Source organism: Cariama cristata, unplaced genomic scaffold (genome assembly GCF_000690535.1).
Source record: "Cariama cristata isolate BGI_N322 unplaced genomic scaffold, ASM69053v1 scaffold21443, whole genome shotgun sequence".
NCBI classification, from domain to species: domain Eukaryota; kingdom Metazoa; phylum Chordata; class Aves; order Cariamiformes; family Cariamidae; genus Cariama; species Cariama cristata.
Window position 1 is genome coordinate 8,741 of NW_009610436.1, and position 12,632 is coordinate 21,372.

Sequence of the window (12,632 nt, forward strand, 5' to 3'; positions counted from 1 at the left end):
CACTCTAAGCTGAAGGAGTGGCACCGGACTGGACAAGTAGATTACATGGTATATCTTAGCATTAAAGCTGGGTCTGAACTGAGATCCTGGGTCACAATGCTCCCAGTACTTGGGCAGCCCAAGAGCTTGGTCCAATCTGTGAGGCCTGGGCTCTTCCTACCTTCACAAGTCTCTCCCCACCTTCACAAGTCTCTCCCCTTTGTACATCCTGCCCCCCACTTCCTTCCAAATAGGCATCCAGTAGTCTTCTGACTGCTGAGAAACAGTACTGGGGCCAGTGATATTTTGGGCAGTGCTGCCCACCGCCAGCCTGTACAGGGGTGACCCCATCCCATTAGCTGAAATCTCCTGAATCCCATGGGCCCCCAACTTCCCAGTCCAGGTAGCGAGGAGGCAGTAAGTGGTGTAAGGGAAAGATTTGGCAGTGGTTGCCTCTCTGAGCCTTCTGGCGGGAGGGTGGTCAAGGCACGGAAATAATGAAACCACTCAAAAGACAGAAGGATCCAAATAGTGGAGAATCCTGGTGGGCCAGACTTTGCCAGTATCAGCTGAAAAGATTTGTTAGACCTGGCTCAGGGCACTAGTGTGCTGGAGGGTGACGCCATGCAAAGACCTGAGACTAGCCAAGGCTGAGGAGCAATTCTGCCAGTGCTGCCTGGGTAAAGCCCATGTGCTTCACCTGCTGCAGTGCTCTGGGGGAGCTTCCATCTCCATCAAGTTTGGCTGGACTGGGGACTGTCTGGGGAGCTGGCATGGCTGCAGGAGGGAAGCCCTCCTTTCACACAGCACAGAGAATTGCTTCTTTGCAGGGTCTGGTGTTTGCTGAACCAATGCTGAGAGGTGGCAATGGGGGAACAGCCAGCTGCACTGTCCCCAGCCAGTCACTGCAGCCTCCCCACAGAGGGAGGCAGAAATCTGGCCCTTCTTACAAGGACTGAGGGTTTCAGTAAGGCTTCAACCTTAGTTCTGGTACTCGAGGCTGCCCGTGGCACATACTGTCCATAGCTGCAGGAAGACAGCTTTTGGTGGTGGTGGACTAGTCCAATAAGCAAGTCCGTGTGTTTGCGCCCAAGGACCTCAGGATGGCTTCTCTTTTCACAGTGACAGAGTCAGTTTGGGCTTTTCTCCTGCACGGTCTTCTAAACGAGGCCAGCTGGTCTGCAGGTTGCTAGATGACCTCCTGTTTCGTGATGGCGGGTTGCGGGATGGAGGTGGGCTGTTTTGCCACGGTTGCAATGGCTCCGGGCAGCAGCTTGTATTGCTCTGGTCCTGACCCTGCAGGTGGAGATGGCTGTGGAGTTTCTGGAGTAGCTACAGAGAGAGAAACAAAATTAGAAGAGGGCTTCGTGGACTTAACAGCACTGGGATTTGCCCTCAGTTGTGCGGTGTTCAGGTGTAAGCAAGGCAGAGGGTCTGTAGCAAAACCATTGCTCCTAACGACTTGTGTGTTTGCTGCAAGGCAGCCCAGATGCGGTGACATGGTTAGATGCCCTAGAAGAACCACAATAATAAACATCGAATGAGGGGAGCTGCTGGCATTTTGACCTATACTGGCCACTTTTTTGGTCAACTGAAGTCATCTCAGCCCAAATTCCTAAGTGATGGCCCTGTGTGGTGGACTAGATTCTCCTGTGTTTTTGCAGAGGGCAAAGTGAGGTGTGTCTGAACCATTCAAGGGAATGGGAGCCTTTCCACTGATTTCAGTAGGCACTGGATGGGACCGTTCATCCCTTAAGGGCTATGTAAAAGTTACAGTCTGCCAGGGAACATCTTGTTGAATCAATTAGTCTAGCCTAATCTAATCTAACCCACCCCTCTGTTTGTCTTTCCCTCCTTTCTGCATAGGAATTTCTCACACACTCATTTCCTTGCAAGGTAGAAACTACCTCCACAGGCATGCTGGAAAGCTCTCGGTTTCTCCTGGGAGCTCTCTGTCTCTCTGGTGATACTCACACATCTGCCCATTGTGCATCTGGGGAGGCATTGTGTTGGCCACAATGATGTTTGTTCCCAGGTTCTCCTGGATCAGATGAGGGTGCAGGGGGTGGTGAGCATGCGGCGTTTCACTTGATGAGCCTAAAAACATGCATATGACATTAGTTGCCACAATGGCAGAAGGAGACAGCTCAGATGGGCAGACCCACTGCACCAAAATGTCCAAGGCTTTGTGCATGATCAGCCTGGGCATATGTGATTGGAGCACACCCTTCCCATTTTCCTCCCTGGATGCCTTGGGCTCACTAACCTCTGCCTGCATTTCCTCTTATACAGGATTATATCCCTCTCCTCCTGAGTCACACCTCCAAGTAAAGAATAGCATGGTGGCAACTTTTTATTTTGATTTGTCCCGTTGGATGCTCCCACTAGAAAATCTGGGACACTCTTAATGCTTTTGTTTGATGATTCTCTTCTGACACAGAGGAGGATTAGTGAAATGGCTGGCTGGTAGGAGTTTGGGGGTTGCACAGCAAAGCTCGTCTACATGCAGAGGCCTAGGGATGCCTCTCTGTAAATAGACGCACAGCTAATGCATGTCTTTAGTTGAGCAGAAATGGAGGACTCTTTGTTACCACTGCCAATGATAGCGGAAGATGATTTTGTGTGAGTCAAGGGCTGACCTGCATACAGGATGTCTCCACCTTTATCAGGTAGGAAACAATGACTATGGAGATTCTCAAGGGGACAGTGATCAGGGAACACTGAGAGGCCTCCTGTAGGACCCTCAATTACTCACCTCCCAGCAGCATCTCCTGCAGCAGGTTGTCAATCTTAGCCATGCCGAAGAGCTTGACAAACTGGATCTGCTCTATCATCTGCCAGGTGATGCTCTGCAGCACAGGCAGCAGCAGCAGCAGCTCCCCAAAGCGGCCTCGTGAGTCGTATTGCCGGTCATTGATGTAGTCCTCCAGGCTGACCTGCACCTGGTACCGCATCCGCTTGATCTTGGAGGGGTCGCTCAGTCCTTTGGCATCTGAAACAACCCACAGAGCAAACTATCCAGGCTGCTTCCCTAGGAGCTACCCTGGGGTAATAGCATGAAGTCTGGGCACAGGCTGAGGTGAGCTATCTCTGATTCTCTATTGTCTGCTGTAATGGATGTTTTTTCTCTTCTTACGCTGACTTCTCCCCTCCCTCTAAAAACAGTTTGGCCCAGAGAGGAGACCAAGCAGCATTTCCACAACTCAGGACCAGTATTAGTCAGTGTAGCCCAGACTAGTTGGCTCTGATGGTAACCCTCACCAAGCTGGACCATACCTGGGTCGAAGAAGATGATGGCTTTCAAGCAGGCATATTCATTGTCATCTATCTGCAGCTCCTGGAAGGGGAGGACCAGCTCGTCCAGGATGCGGATGGCCACGCGGTTCACCTCCAACAGTTCGGGGCAGTTCCGTGGGATGATGTGGTCATTTCCTTTAGACAAGCAGCACACAGACCATCGCTTTGTCATTGCCCAAGACTTACCAAGGGGAGTTCAAAACCCAGGTAGCCAATGCTGAGATAATTTTGAGGGTGGAGGACTTCCTCTTTCTGAAAGTTCCTCTTTCTGCCTGTTCCCTGGCTCAACCCACCAGAAATGCTGATCTGTGTTGCTAGAGCAGCCTCTCCTTACACAGGAGTCATTCAAGTAAGGAAAAGCTGACTGAGTAGTGGGAGCTTTTTCTCAATCACACCACAGCCTGCTTACACAAACCGGGGGTCGGGGGGTGGGGGGAAGCAATGTGAATGTTCATAATCTCCCAACTTTGCCACATGTCAGGGCCTTGGTATGAATGTTAGCCAGACCTAGCTGCACCCAGAGGTTGTGCTAGGCTCACTAAAATACAGAAGAGCTCAAGCCACCACCGTGCAAAAAGGATGCCTGCAGACACTGAACCACCCTCTCCTTCACCCCAGCAGGGAAGCTTTGCAGAAGCAGATGGGCCAGCAGCAGAAGTGCACTCTTTACCTAGCAGCAAGACATCCTTGAACACCATAGACCTCTTGGCAGCTCCCAGTAACAGATGTTCCCCTGCATGTGCTCGCAGCAGTGCTACCTGCAAGGGTAGGGAAAAGTTATTTGGGTGCTGCAGAGACAGGGACAAGGCTGTGATGTTATGTAAGCAAGAGAGAAAGCCCAGCATTCCTGTACTGCACTCGAGGATGGGGAGTGAGAGCCCTTCTTGAGTCACAGTCAAAAGGTCAAAAAATGGTTTATTCCTGTGCATAAACAGCTATAAATCCAGCAGAACTAGTAAATAATAGACAGCACCTGAAACATCCCATATTTGTGGCACATGTCATAAGCAAGACCATGCTGGACTGTCCCAGGACCTGACACCAGCAGTGGGACATGTTCACAGTGGGCTGTTTGCAGTCAAGGCAGCTCCTGGCAAATGTAGAACCAGGGACCATGCTCCAGCCTGGGAAGCGGGGAGAAGTACAATCTACTGCTGTGGACGGTTGCTGTCCCTCTGGGCCGTGTCCGCCTCCCATTGAAGTCACGATCATGGGGACCCATGTCCACCCAGCTGGTGGGGTCACCCTCTGGCCATTCCTTCCCTCTGCAGCAATGGGCATTTGGGCCAGGGAAGCCAAAGGGATGTTTTTCTGCCCTGACGTTAATGATTGAAGCATTTCATTTTACACCCTCCAGTGGCTCCTGAGAATGTCCTGAATCTTTTGCCCTCCTTCAGTTAAAAATTTCAGATATTTAGGCAGAAACAGAAGTTAACAATTGGACAGCCTGACACAGAGGCTTCTTAATGTCCAGCTAGGAGCCTCTGCTGGAGAAAACAATCATTAAACATTAACGGAGAGATTCTGAAAAGTGTGTCCTGATGGGAATGTCCCCTTTTCCAGTGTGTTATCCCTCAGCATCTGACAAAGCCAAGAGAAGTCTTACCCTACCAGAAATGCCAGGACAATGTGTTGCTCGTAGAAGAGAGCTCTGGTTAGAAAAGATGCTGATGTCTGAGAGAGGGATTTTTTTTTTTTTGCAGAGGGTGAGAAAGAGTTATGCAAAGTAAACAGAGTGGAGATCTTTGTAAAAAGAGTACGCATACATGATGTTGGGGAACCTTTATCTATGTGCCAAAATCTAGCCTCTATCGCTATCTAAACATGGGTGGATGTGTTAGCTGAGCTGCTTGTAATTACCAGAGCTGCACAAAACTGAGCTTTCCTATCTGACGAAACTTTGAGAAGGATGGAAACACTGTGAGTCCCAAAGGGGATCAAAGCCCTCAGGTAGAAATTTCCTGCCTAATGCAAATTCAAGAAAGCTCAGTTTGAAATGACCATTTTTGTTTCCATAAAATTTGCTTGTTTGAGCAAATTAAAGTAAATTACTTTAACAAGGCAAAACTGTCACATTTGATACTTCTTGCAGTGATCAACCTGAGATACATTATCCCATTGTGAACTAGGATAAATACAAAAGTTGTAACACAACGAAGTAGAGCTTTAACTCTGAAATGAAATGGCTTTGCCCCACCAAACCCAGCACTTTGACATTTTGGTGCACAGGAAGAATAGGGGGTTGGGTGTGACCTTTCCTATAAAATGTTGGCACAGATGATTCATTCTCAGGCAATATTTTAATGACAATGTAATAGCATTTCCCAACATTAAATGTTCCCACTGGACGTGTCTTGACTGGCTCTCGTGCCCCTTGGGCAGCTGCCTTGCACGTAGTTTTGTTCATTCCTGATCCCTGACATTTCTGTCCTTCCTCCTGCACTCCCCTGAGTATCTGCTGCCTCTGTTCTCATACAATCCTTCGAAAGCAAGGATGGCATTAATTGATTAGTTCTACTGCAGCACAGTCTTTCCTCTCAAGCCCTTTGGATAGACTGGGAACTGCTCATGATGGGGGATGGCTGCTCATAACAGAAGACCTATTTCAATTGAGATGAACCTGTGGAGCATGCTGAGAGCAGCCTCTCCTCTGTGGGAAAGCAGGGCTCAGACAATGTCATCATTAGGCTTTGTTTTCTTTGAGAAATTTTGCAGACCCACAATTGTAAGATGAGCTCACATGGAAATTGCTGTAGTTTGTAGAGTTACTAACCAGGTTTACTGCCTCTGTTCCAAATGGTACAAGGATGCAAGGGGTTATGCAGAGTTGCCCAAGCCTCTGCTGGGCTGCAGCCCGTTTGCTGCGTGAATGTCATTTGCCATTGGAGTCCATTTTGGTTTTCATAATTTTTGAGTTGTATTTGCCTTAGGAGTTTAACAGATTTCTTAACCATTTTAAATAATTTAGCACTTGCACACAATAATAAAGAGGGAAATATGCTCTGTGTTAACAGCACTGAATTCCCCAGGGCTTTGTGCTGCTGGGTTATTACTGAAGATCTCAGTTTTAGGATTTAGGGGTTTTTGATCAGCTGGCTGCTTTCACTTTCTTGATATCCTCTTTCTTCATGATGTAAAAATTACCTCTAGATCAACAGGGCTGGAGACTGATCTTAGCTGAAGAGGACCCATGCTGGTTTTGTGACCAGACACTGGGAAGATTGAAAATACCTTCGTATGTAAGACAGGACCTGTGCTGCCCACTGCTAGAATGCTATATCCTGCCAGAAATGCTATCCCTTCCCTCTGGAGCCTCCCCACCATCCACACGTGCTTCTCAAGGCTGGGCACACATCATGTCCTGCAACATCTGCTGCAGACCTCTGAAATTTGGACTTACACAGGAGACATCTCCTTGTATCTCTTTGAGGCTGCCTGAGATCCTGCAGTATAGTTTTACAAAGGATTTCAAACCTACTGTGCTTGTCTTGGTTATAGAATCAGCAAATATCCTTTTTGTAATTTGTGTTAAATGCAAATATATTTCTGGTTTTTAACTTTGAAGAGAGATTTTCTTATTGCCTTGCACACAAACTAGTGTTTAGTTTCAGTAATTCCACAACAGGAGAATGGATACAAACATATCCCCAGGCAAGAAGCAGAAAGACAGACATGCAGATTTGATTTTAAGTCTTGAGCAGACCTTAGGCTAGAAATCTGTCCTACTAAGTCTGATTACCCTAAGTACTTGTATAGCACTTCAGGTTTTCAAAGTGGTACACAAACTATGATTAATAAATGACTGATAGACCCATGTAAAATGCGCACCTGATTATCTACCTAATTTGAGCTCAGTGTTATCATGACTGTGCTCATCGACTGATTAGCTGCACATGCAAATGGCCTATGCTGGCATTGTATGGATGCCGTTCCCAATCAGCTGCAGCAGTCGGGATAACAGAGTGGACAATGCACATTTTCTTTGAAGGTCTCAGCTGCCCAGCTCTCCTTTGGCTCCCCACTGCCTTCACCAGGGCAGAGCGATGTGGGGTGGATGGGGGGGACTTGCCTGGTCGTCCAGGGGCAGCTCACAGAAGGCAGGGATGTATTTGGCCCACTCCACCAGCACGAGCAGCTGCTGCTTTATGGACTCACACACATCAGAGATGTTGGCAATCTTCTTCCCTCGGATGTCTCCGTTGATCACAGGAACCGGGGATGATATCTGGAAGGAGAGAAGAGATCCTTCAGCTTTCAGTACTACAGAGGAAACATAGACAGGAAAATCCCCAGCCCATGGGTTGTGTGGATGCAGACTCCATCATCAATGATTACTTTTTCCTGTTGCACATCCAGCCCCCAGAATACGTGGCCCAGCACAACTCATTTAAATTGAGATCAGCCTGGGGATCTGTGAACATGAAATGCTTCAGAGCTGAGGCTGTGGATCATCTTGGTAAACTGGCATGCCTTGAAGAGACTGGAAAGCACAGAAGAAATGTTTCTAAAGGGAAGATCTTCCTCCCACTGAACAAATGTGCTCAGTCAAGATCCAGGAGGGAACAGAAGGGCTTGTGTAGCAGTCAGCCTCACCAGTAGCAAGGACAAGCCCACCCAGTGCTGCTGCACGAGGGTCTCACCAAAGGGCAGAGAACTGTTCCCCCTTCCACGCTGCTCCAAAGCCAGTGCTTGGCCAGACCTGCTTTGTCTGCTTATGACAGGAGGCACGGAGGCTCTACTTCTCCTCCTGTCTGAGTCAGCATGAGCACAAGAAGTCTCTGCTGAAGACGGCTTTCCAGGTCTGACATTGCTTTCTGTGAGCACCAGGTCATTAATATTTGACATTACCCAATCTGAAATGCTGAAGACCAACTTTAAAGACAATAACCTCCCACCTCCTCCGGCTTTTAGGCCCTTTTGGCAAAACTGCACATGTGCAAACACGCCCACAACACAGGTCGCATTTTTTGCATGGCGAATTATATGTGATTGCAGAGGCAAATGGGGCCATTTCATTTGCAAAGGACAAGCCTGACAACTCTGCAAGTCCCGTCACACGGAGCTGGAAAGAACATCTCCCCCAAACCAGGCACCCAACCTCCTGTCCTTCTCATGCATAGCTGCTCACCCAGCTCATCTAAAAATTTGCCCTTAGTCACTACTTTATGCTCATGCTTCTGTAAGCAATTAACTCGACCCCATCGCTGCCCTCCGCCTGCCCTCTGTGCTCTTGTACATCAGCTCTTCCTGTCCTGTTCCTGCCAGCATTTTCAGCTTGGACCTTGCCAGCCTCCCTAAGGAAATGGAATTCAAACGCCACCTGCTTTTTTTTTTTTTTTTCCCCAGGTTGCATTACCTGGAAGCTTTCCAGCTCTCGAGCTATTATTGAATAAATAAGATTGTAAAAATCTCACCATGTATTACCCTAATCAGAGAGCCCGGAAGGCTTAGCAAATAAATAAAGACCTCTGAGTGAGTGACCCGAGATCTTGGAGAAAGCAGCTCCTCAGCAGTATCTTGTTCTAATTAGCTAGGCACATAAAAGTTACCAATTACCGTCCTGGAGCCTGCCTTGTTTAATGAATCTCTCTGTGCTCTGTGGGAGAGCAGGAGCTCCCCTGGATTTGTTGATGGTTGTAGTTTTTATCAGCAGACCCTGCTCCAGGCTTACATATGATGCAGGACTCAGTCCCAGAAATATCCTTCCCTTGTACATCTGGTGACTTGAGACCCCATTATCTCACACCTCTGGGAGCAGCACCAACATTATTTTATAGGGTATATACATATATTAGGGCCTGCATAGGACAAGGTGAGACATGGGGTGAGACTGGATATGCTTCTTGTGTACAGGATTGGCCCTTGGCTCTTCTGGCATATCCCCGCCTCAGAGAAGTGGACCTTACAGCCTGAGCCCTAGCCTGGAGCCCAAAGCATGGCATGTCCTGTCCTGGAGCATCTCCTGGGACACCCTTCAGGATAATATGACCCTTGAAGCAAGGAAGAACATGGACTGCCAACTTGAACCCCTCCTCATTTTCCACGGGAGGAGGAATGCTGCTCTCCCCAGCTCCCATGAAGAGTGGCAGCTCTTGCCTCCAGCACAGCCCCATCCTCATCACTTGTTCTCACAGACAAACCCTCCCCGCAGCCTGTGCGCTCCCGTCCTGTCCTGTGTCCTCTCAGAGAGTGCTGATCTGATTTACACCATTTGCAATATCCAGATTCTTAAATCAGAGTAATCTCTTCAGGTGAATGCTCTAGGAAATAAGTCTTGGCAGTATGCTTGTGGAAATGGGGAATTTCAAGTAGCCACTGTAAAGAATATCTGCATAAAACAAGCATGAAACTGATTCCTTGTGAAACTGCAGGAAGCCAGAATCTGAAGTTCCTAAAAGCCGATGGGGAAGGGAGGCTTCTCATGTGAAGCCAGCGGCTTGGCTCACTTAGGTGTCTGCAGCTCCTTGGATTTCAATAATTCTACCCTATTTCCTTCCAGCAGGCTCTCCAGCCTTCATGTGTCCCATCAAAGCAGAACAGATTATTGCATATTATTACAATGGATCAAGGAGCATTAAAAGGATGGTTTCAGGTAACAAATGCCTTTGAAAAAACAGTGTTGAGTTGGCAGATACGTTACTTAGAAAAGAGGTAGTAATTTGAAGACTTAGCTATTAAATACTCAACTGGCTCTACTAGCCAGATAGTGCCTGATGCTTTTGTATTTGCCAAACAAGAAAGAAGAGGTACCTGTTGTGCCAGGACTTCTGCCTGCAGTAAGACATTGATGGAGGGCAAGCTGCTGTCTTCATAACTTGATCTCCGGGTGCTGATTCGGTCCCGTTCATTTTGTACAGCTGCAAGAGAATATTTTGGCTGAGCTGCAGGTAGTTCATGGCAATGCACACCAAAAACTAGCACAGGCTTTTGGCATTCCCCTTCCCTAGCTGCAGTTTCCCAGTTTCCCTGCCTGGCAGGGCAGAGGCACAGCTGTGTCTGGTTTGTGATGGGATGCCTGCAGGAGCTGACTACATCGGGTGGTTCTGTTTTCACATTCACTTTACTAGGCTTTCCTGGGATGGAGTAGTTTCAGAAACCAAACACCTGGTTCAAAGCCTGTAGAGTTCAATGGGAAAGTTTCCTTTCAAACAATCTGGCTCTGAGTTTTTTGATTTCCAGATATGGGGTCTGAAATGGTGGCTATGCTCAGCATGCAGCCCAAAGCTTATGTGCGAAACGGAGGAGTCGAGTATCTGCATGCCTTCTTTGTCCAAACGACTTCTGTGAGCTCCATTTGGGAAGCTCTTGCACCAGGTAGGTGCAGTTGGAAAACTTCCATCTAAGCTACAATAAGGAAGGAAGTGCAGAACAGCTCCTCCTTACCTATCCAGAGCAACAGAGCTCTCTCATACCTTATTGTAAAGGGAGTCCCAGGACAGGTTTGACCCCTACTTGGTCTAGTCTTGAGGACCTGGGCTTTGAGTCTAGAGGTGGCAGCAGCCAGAGCAGAAGTAGTAGTGCTGAGGAGGGGGATTTACCTCTCCGTCTGCCATGAGGCCGTGGGCTGGCCGTAACTCACCATGGCCACGCCAGTCAAAGCCGTATGCTCAAATAAGGTATTGATCGATGGCAGGAGAAACGGAACAGTCCCTGCCTTAGGCTGGTGGCTCTCTGGATTGATACGTTCTCAATGTATAAATCCGCCTGATAAAAAGCAATAATGAGGCTGGGCCAGGAGAAAAGCCCTGCAGTCAGCGGCTGTAAATAGGAGCTCTCAAGGTTATGCTGCTTGTTATCAGTAGCAGGCCCCCGAGTTCAGTCACGCCATGATGTTTTCCAAATGTTTGCTCAGTATTAGCTGGTCATGCACCTAATGTAACTTCTATTGAATATTAACAGACAGCAGCAAAGCTCTGGGCATGGGATGAGCGGGCGTTGCAGGGAGAGGAGGATTCCTATGTTCTTCAGGAAAAGTCAAGCCAAGTTCCTTGCAATACCTCATCCCCTTTAACAGGGAATAACTGTTCCTGCTCAGAGGTGTTCCTGCACGCCGGTGTTCCTGGGGAAGCCACCCAGGTACCACTGGTACTTCCCTGTTGTCTTCAAGGACCCCTTTTCTCTTAAGTTTCTCCTCAAGGGGGTGTGAATTGGGGGGAGCAGAGTGTTTAATTTCTCTGCATGGAACAACAGGGCCAAACGCCTCCTGGTTGTCCCTTTGCAGACATCAATGGGGTGAGATCTACGGGGTGCCAGGCAGCTCCTCTGGGCTGCTTCTGGCAGTTTGTCCCTCTGCCAGCAGGGCCACCAGCAGGGCCACCAGTGGGGCCACCAGTGGGGCCACAGCAGCCCCAGGTTTCCTTGCCACTGTGAATAGTCCTAAGAACCAAGCAGGGCTAAACAAGAGGTGAATCCTGTCCCGTCATGTCTAAGTCACAGGGACCTGAAGGGCTGCAGAGACAGAGAGGCAGGGAAGTTGGTGGGGTTAGCCTGGGCCACGCAGAGGGGTGGATATCTTTACTCCTTTCATATGGAGTTAAATAGCCAAAATGCTCCACCTCGCTTTGGGTCCTTTCTGCTGTGGTTGATGTATCAGATAAAACTAACCTCTCTGCAGAGGGTCAGAAAGAACCTGTATGCACATTAGGAAAAAAAAAGGCACAAAATGACAGTTGGACCTTTGCTGGACTCACCCATCCAGCTGTGGATTTCATGGTGTCTCTGGGGCAACAGCACTGTGAGCAGTTTTCCCAAAGTGTTTCCAAATTTCCAGGCCTTCTTTGAAATTTCTGCTTCTCACTGATGTTGAGAAGCATTCCCAAACCGCTGGGATGCCCCAGCTATGTGGAGGCACAGGTGATGTGTGTATCAGTGTGAGCGACAGTGAGCTGAAGAGGCACAGGTGTAATTTGTGTGTACAAGCACGGGCAGTTCTGAGATACAAGTATGGTCGTGTGGCATTCTTGTGGGCTTGTCTTTGTTGGCATTTTGAGAAGTGCCCTGAGAAGGGACCCTGAAACTGAATTTGGGAGCGTGCAGGGTCCTCATGCCTTGCCCTCAACTGTTGGGACGACGGCTGCTTGCAGGGATTTTGCATGGGTGGGAGTGGGCAGGTTGGGCACATGCAGGGCTCAGGACTGGAGGCCAAAACTCTCCCTAAACCCCTCTGTGATGGGGGTCTGGATCTGTGCACAGGAGAGCACTGTGGAGGGAAAACAGGGCGAAGATGGCTGGGCAAGCATGTACACGGCCGGGGCTAGCCTTGGGCTGCGAGGGCCTCCTCAAAGACATGTAGCCAGTGTGACTGCTGCTGGGGGGAGCACGGGCAAGCCACACCATCACCCACCTTCCTTCTTCAT

General features: G+C 48.8%; 1 protein-coding gene across 1 annotated transcript in view; it reads right to left on the minus strand.

Annotated features, from left to right (window-relative positions):
• Positions 1-1,168: 1,168 nt before the first annotated feature.
• LOC104159871 (hepatocyte nuclear factor 4-alpha-like) overlaps positions 1,169-12,632 on the minus strand; it is a 17,503-nt gene continuing 6,039 nt past the window's right edge. Inside the window, 8 exon segments of the mRNA XM_009697891.1 lie at positions 1,169-1,311; positions 1,954-2,076; positions 2,735-2,971; positions 3,256-3,411; positions 3,947-4,034; positions 7,346-7,501; positions 10,027-10,133; positions 12,620-12,632. The exon segment at positions 12,620-12,632 is cut by the window's right edge and continues 9 nt beyond it. Coding sequence (XP_009696193.1) covers positions 1,169-1,311; positions 1,954-2,076; positions 2,735-2,971; positions 3,256-3,411; positions 3,947-4,034; positions 7,346-7,501; positions 10,027-10,133; positions 12,620-12,632 — 1,023 coding nt within the window.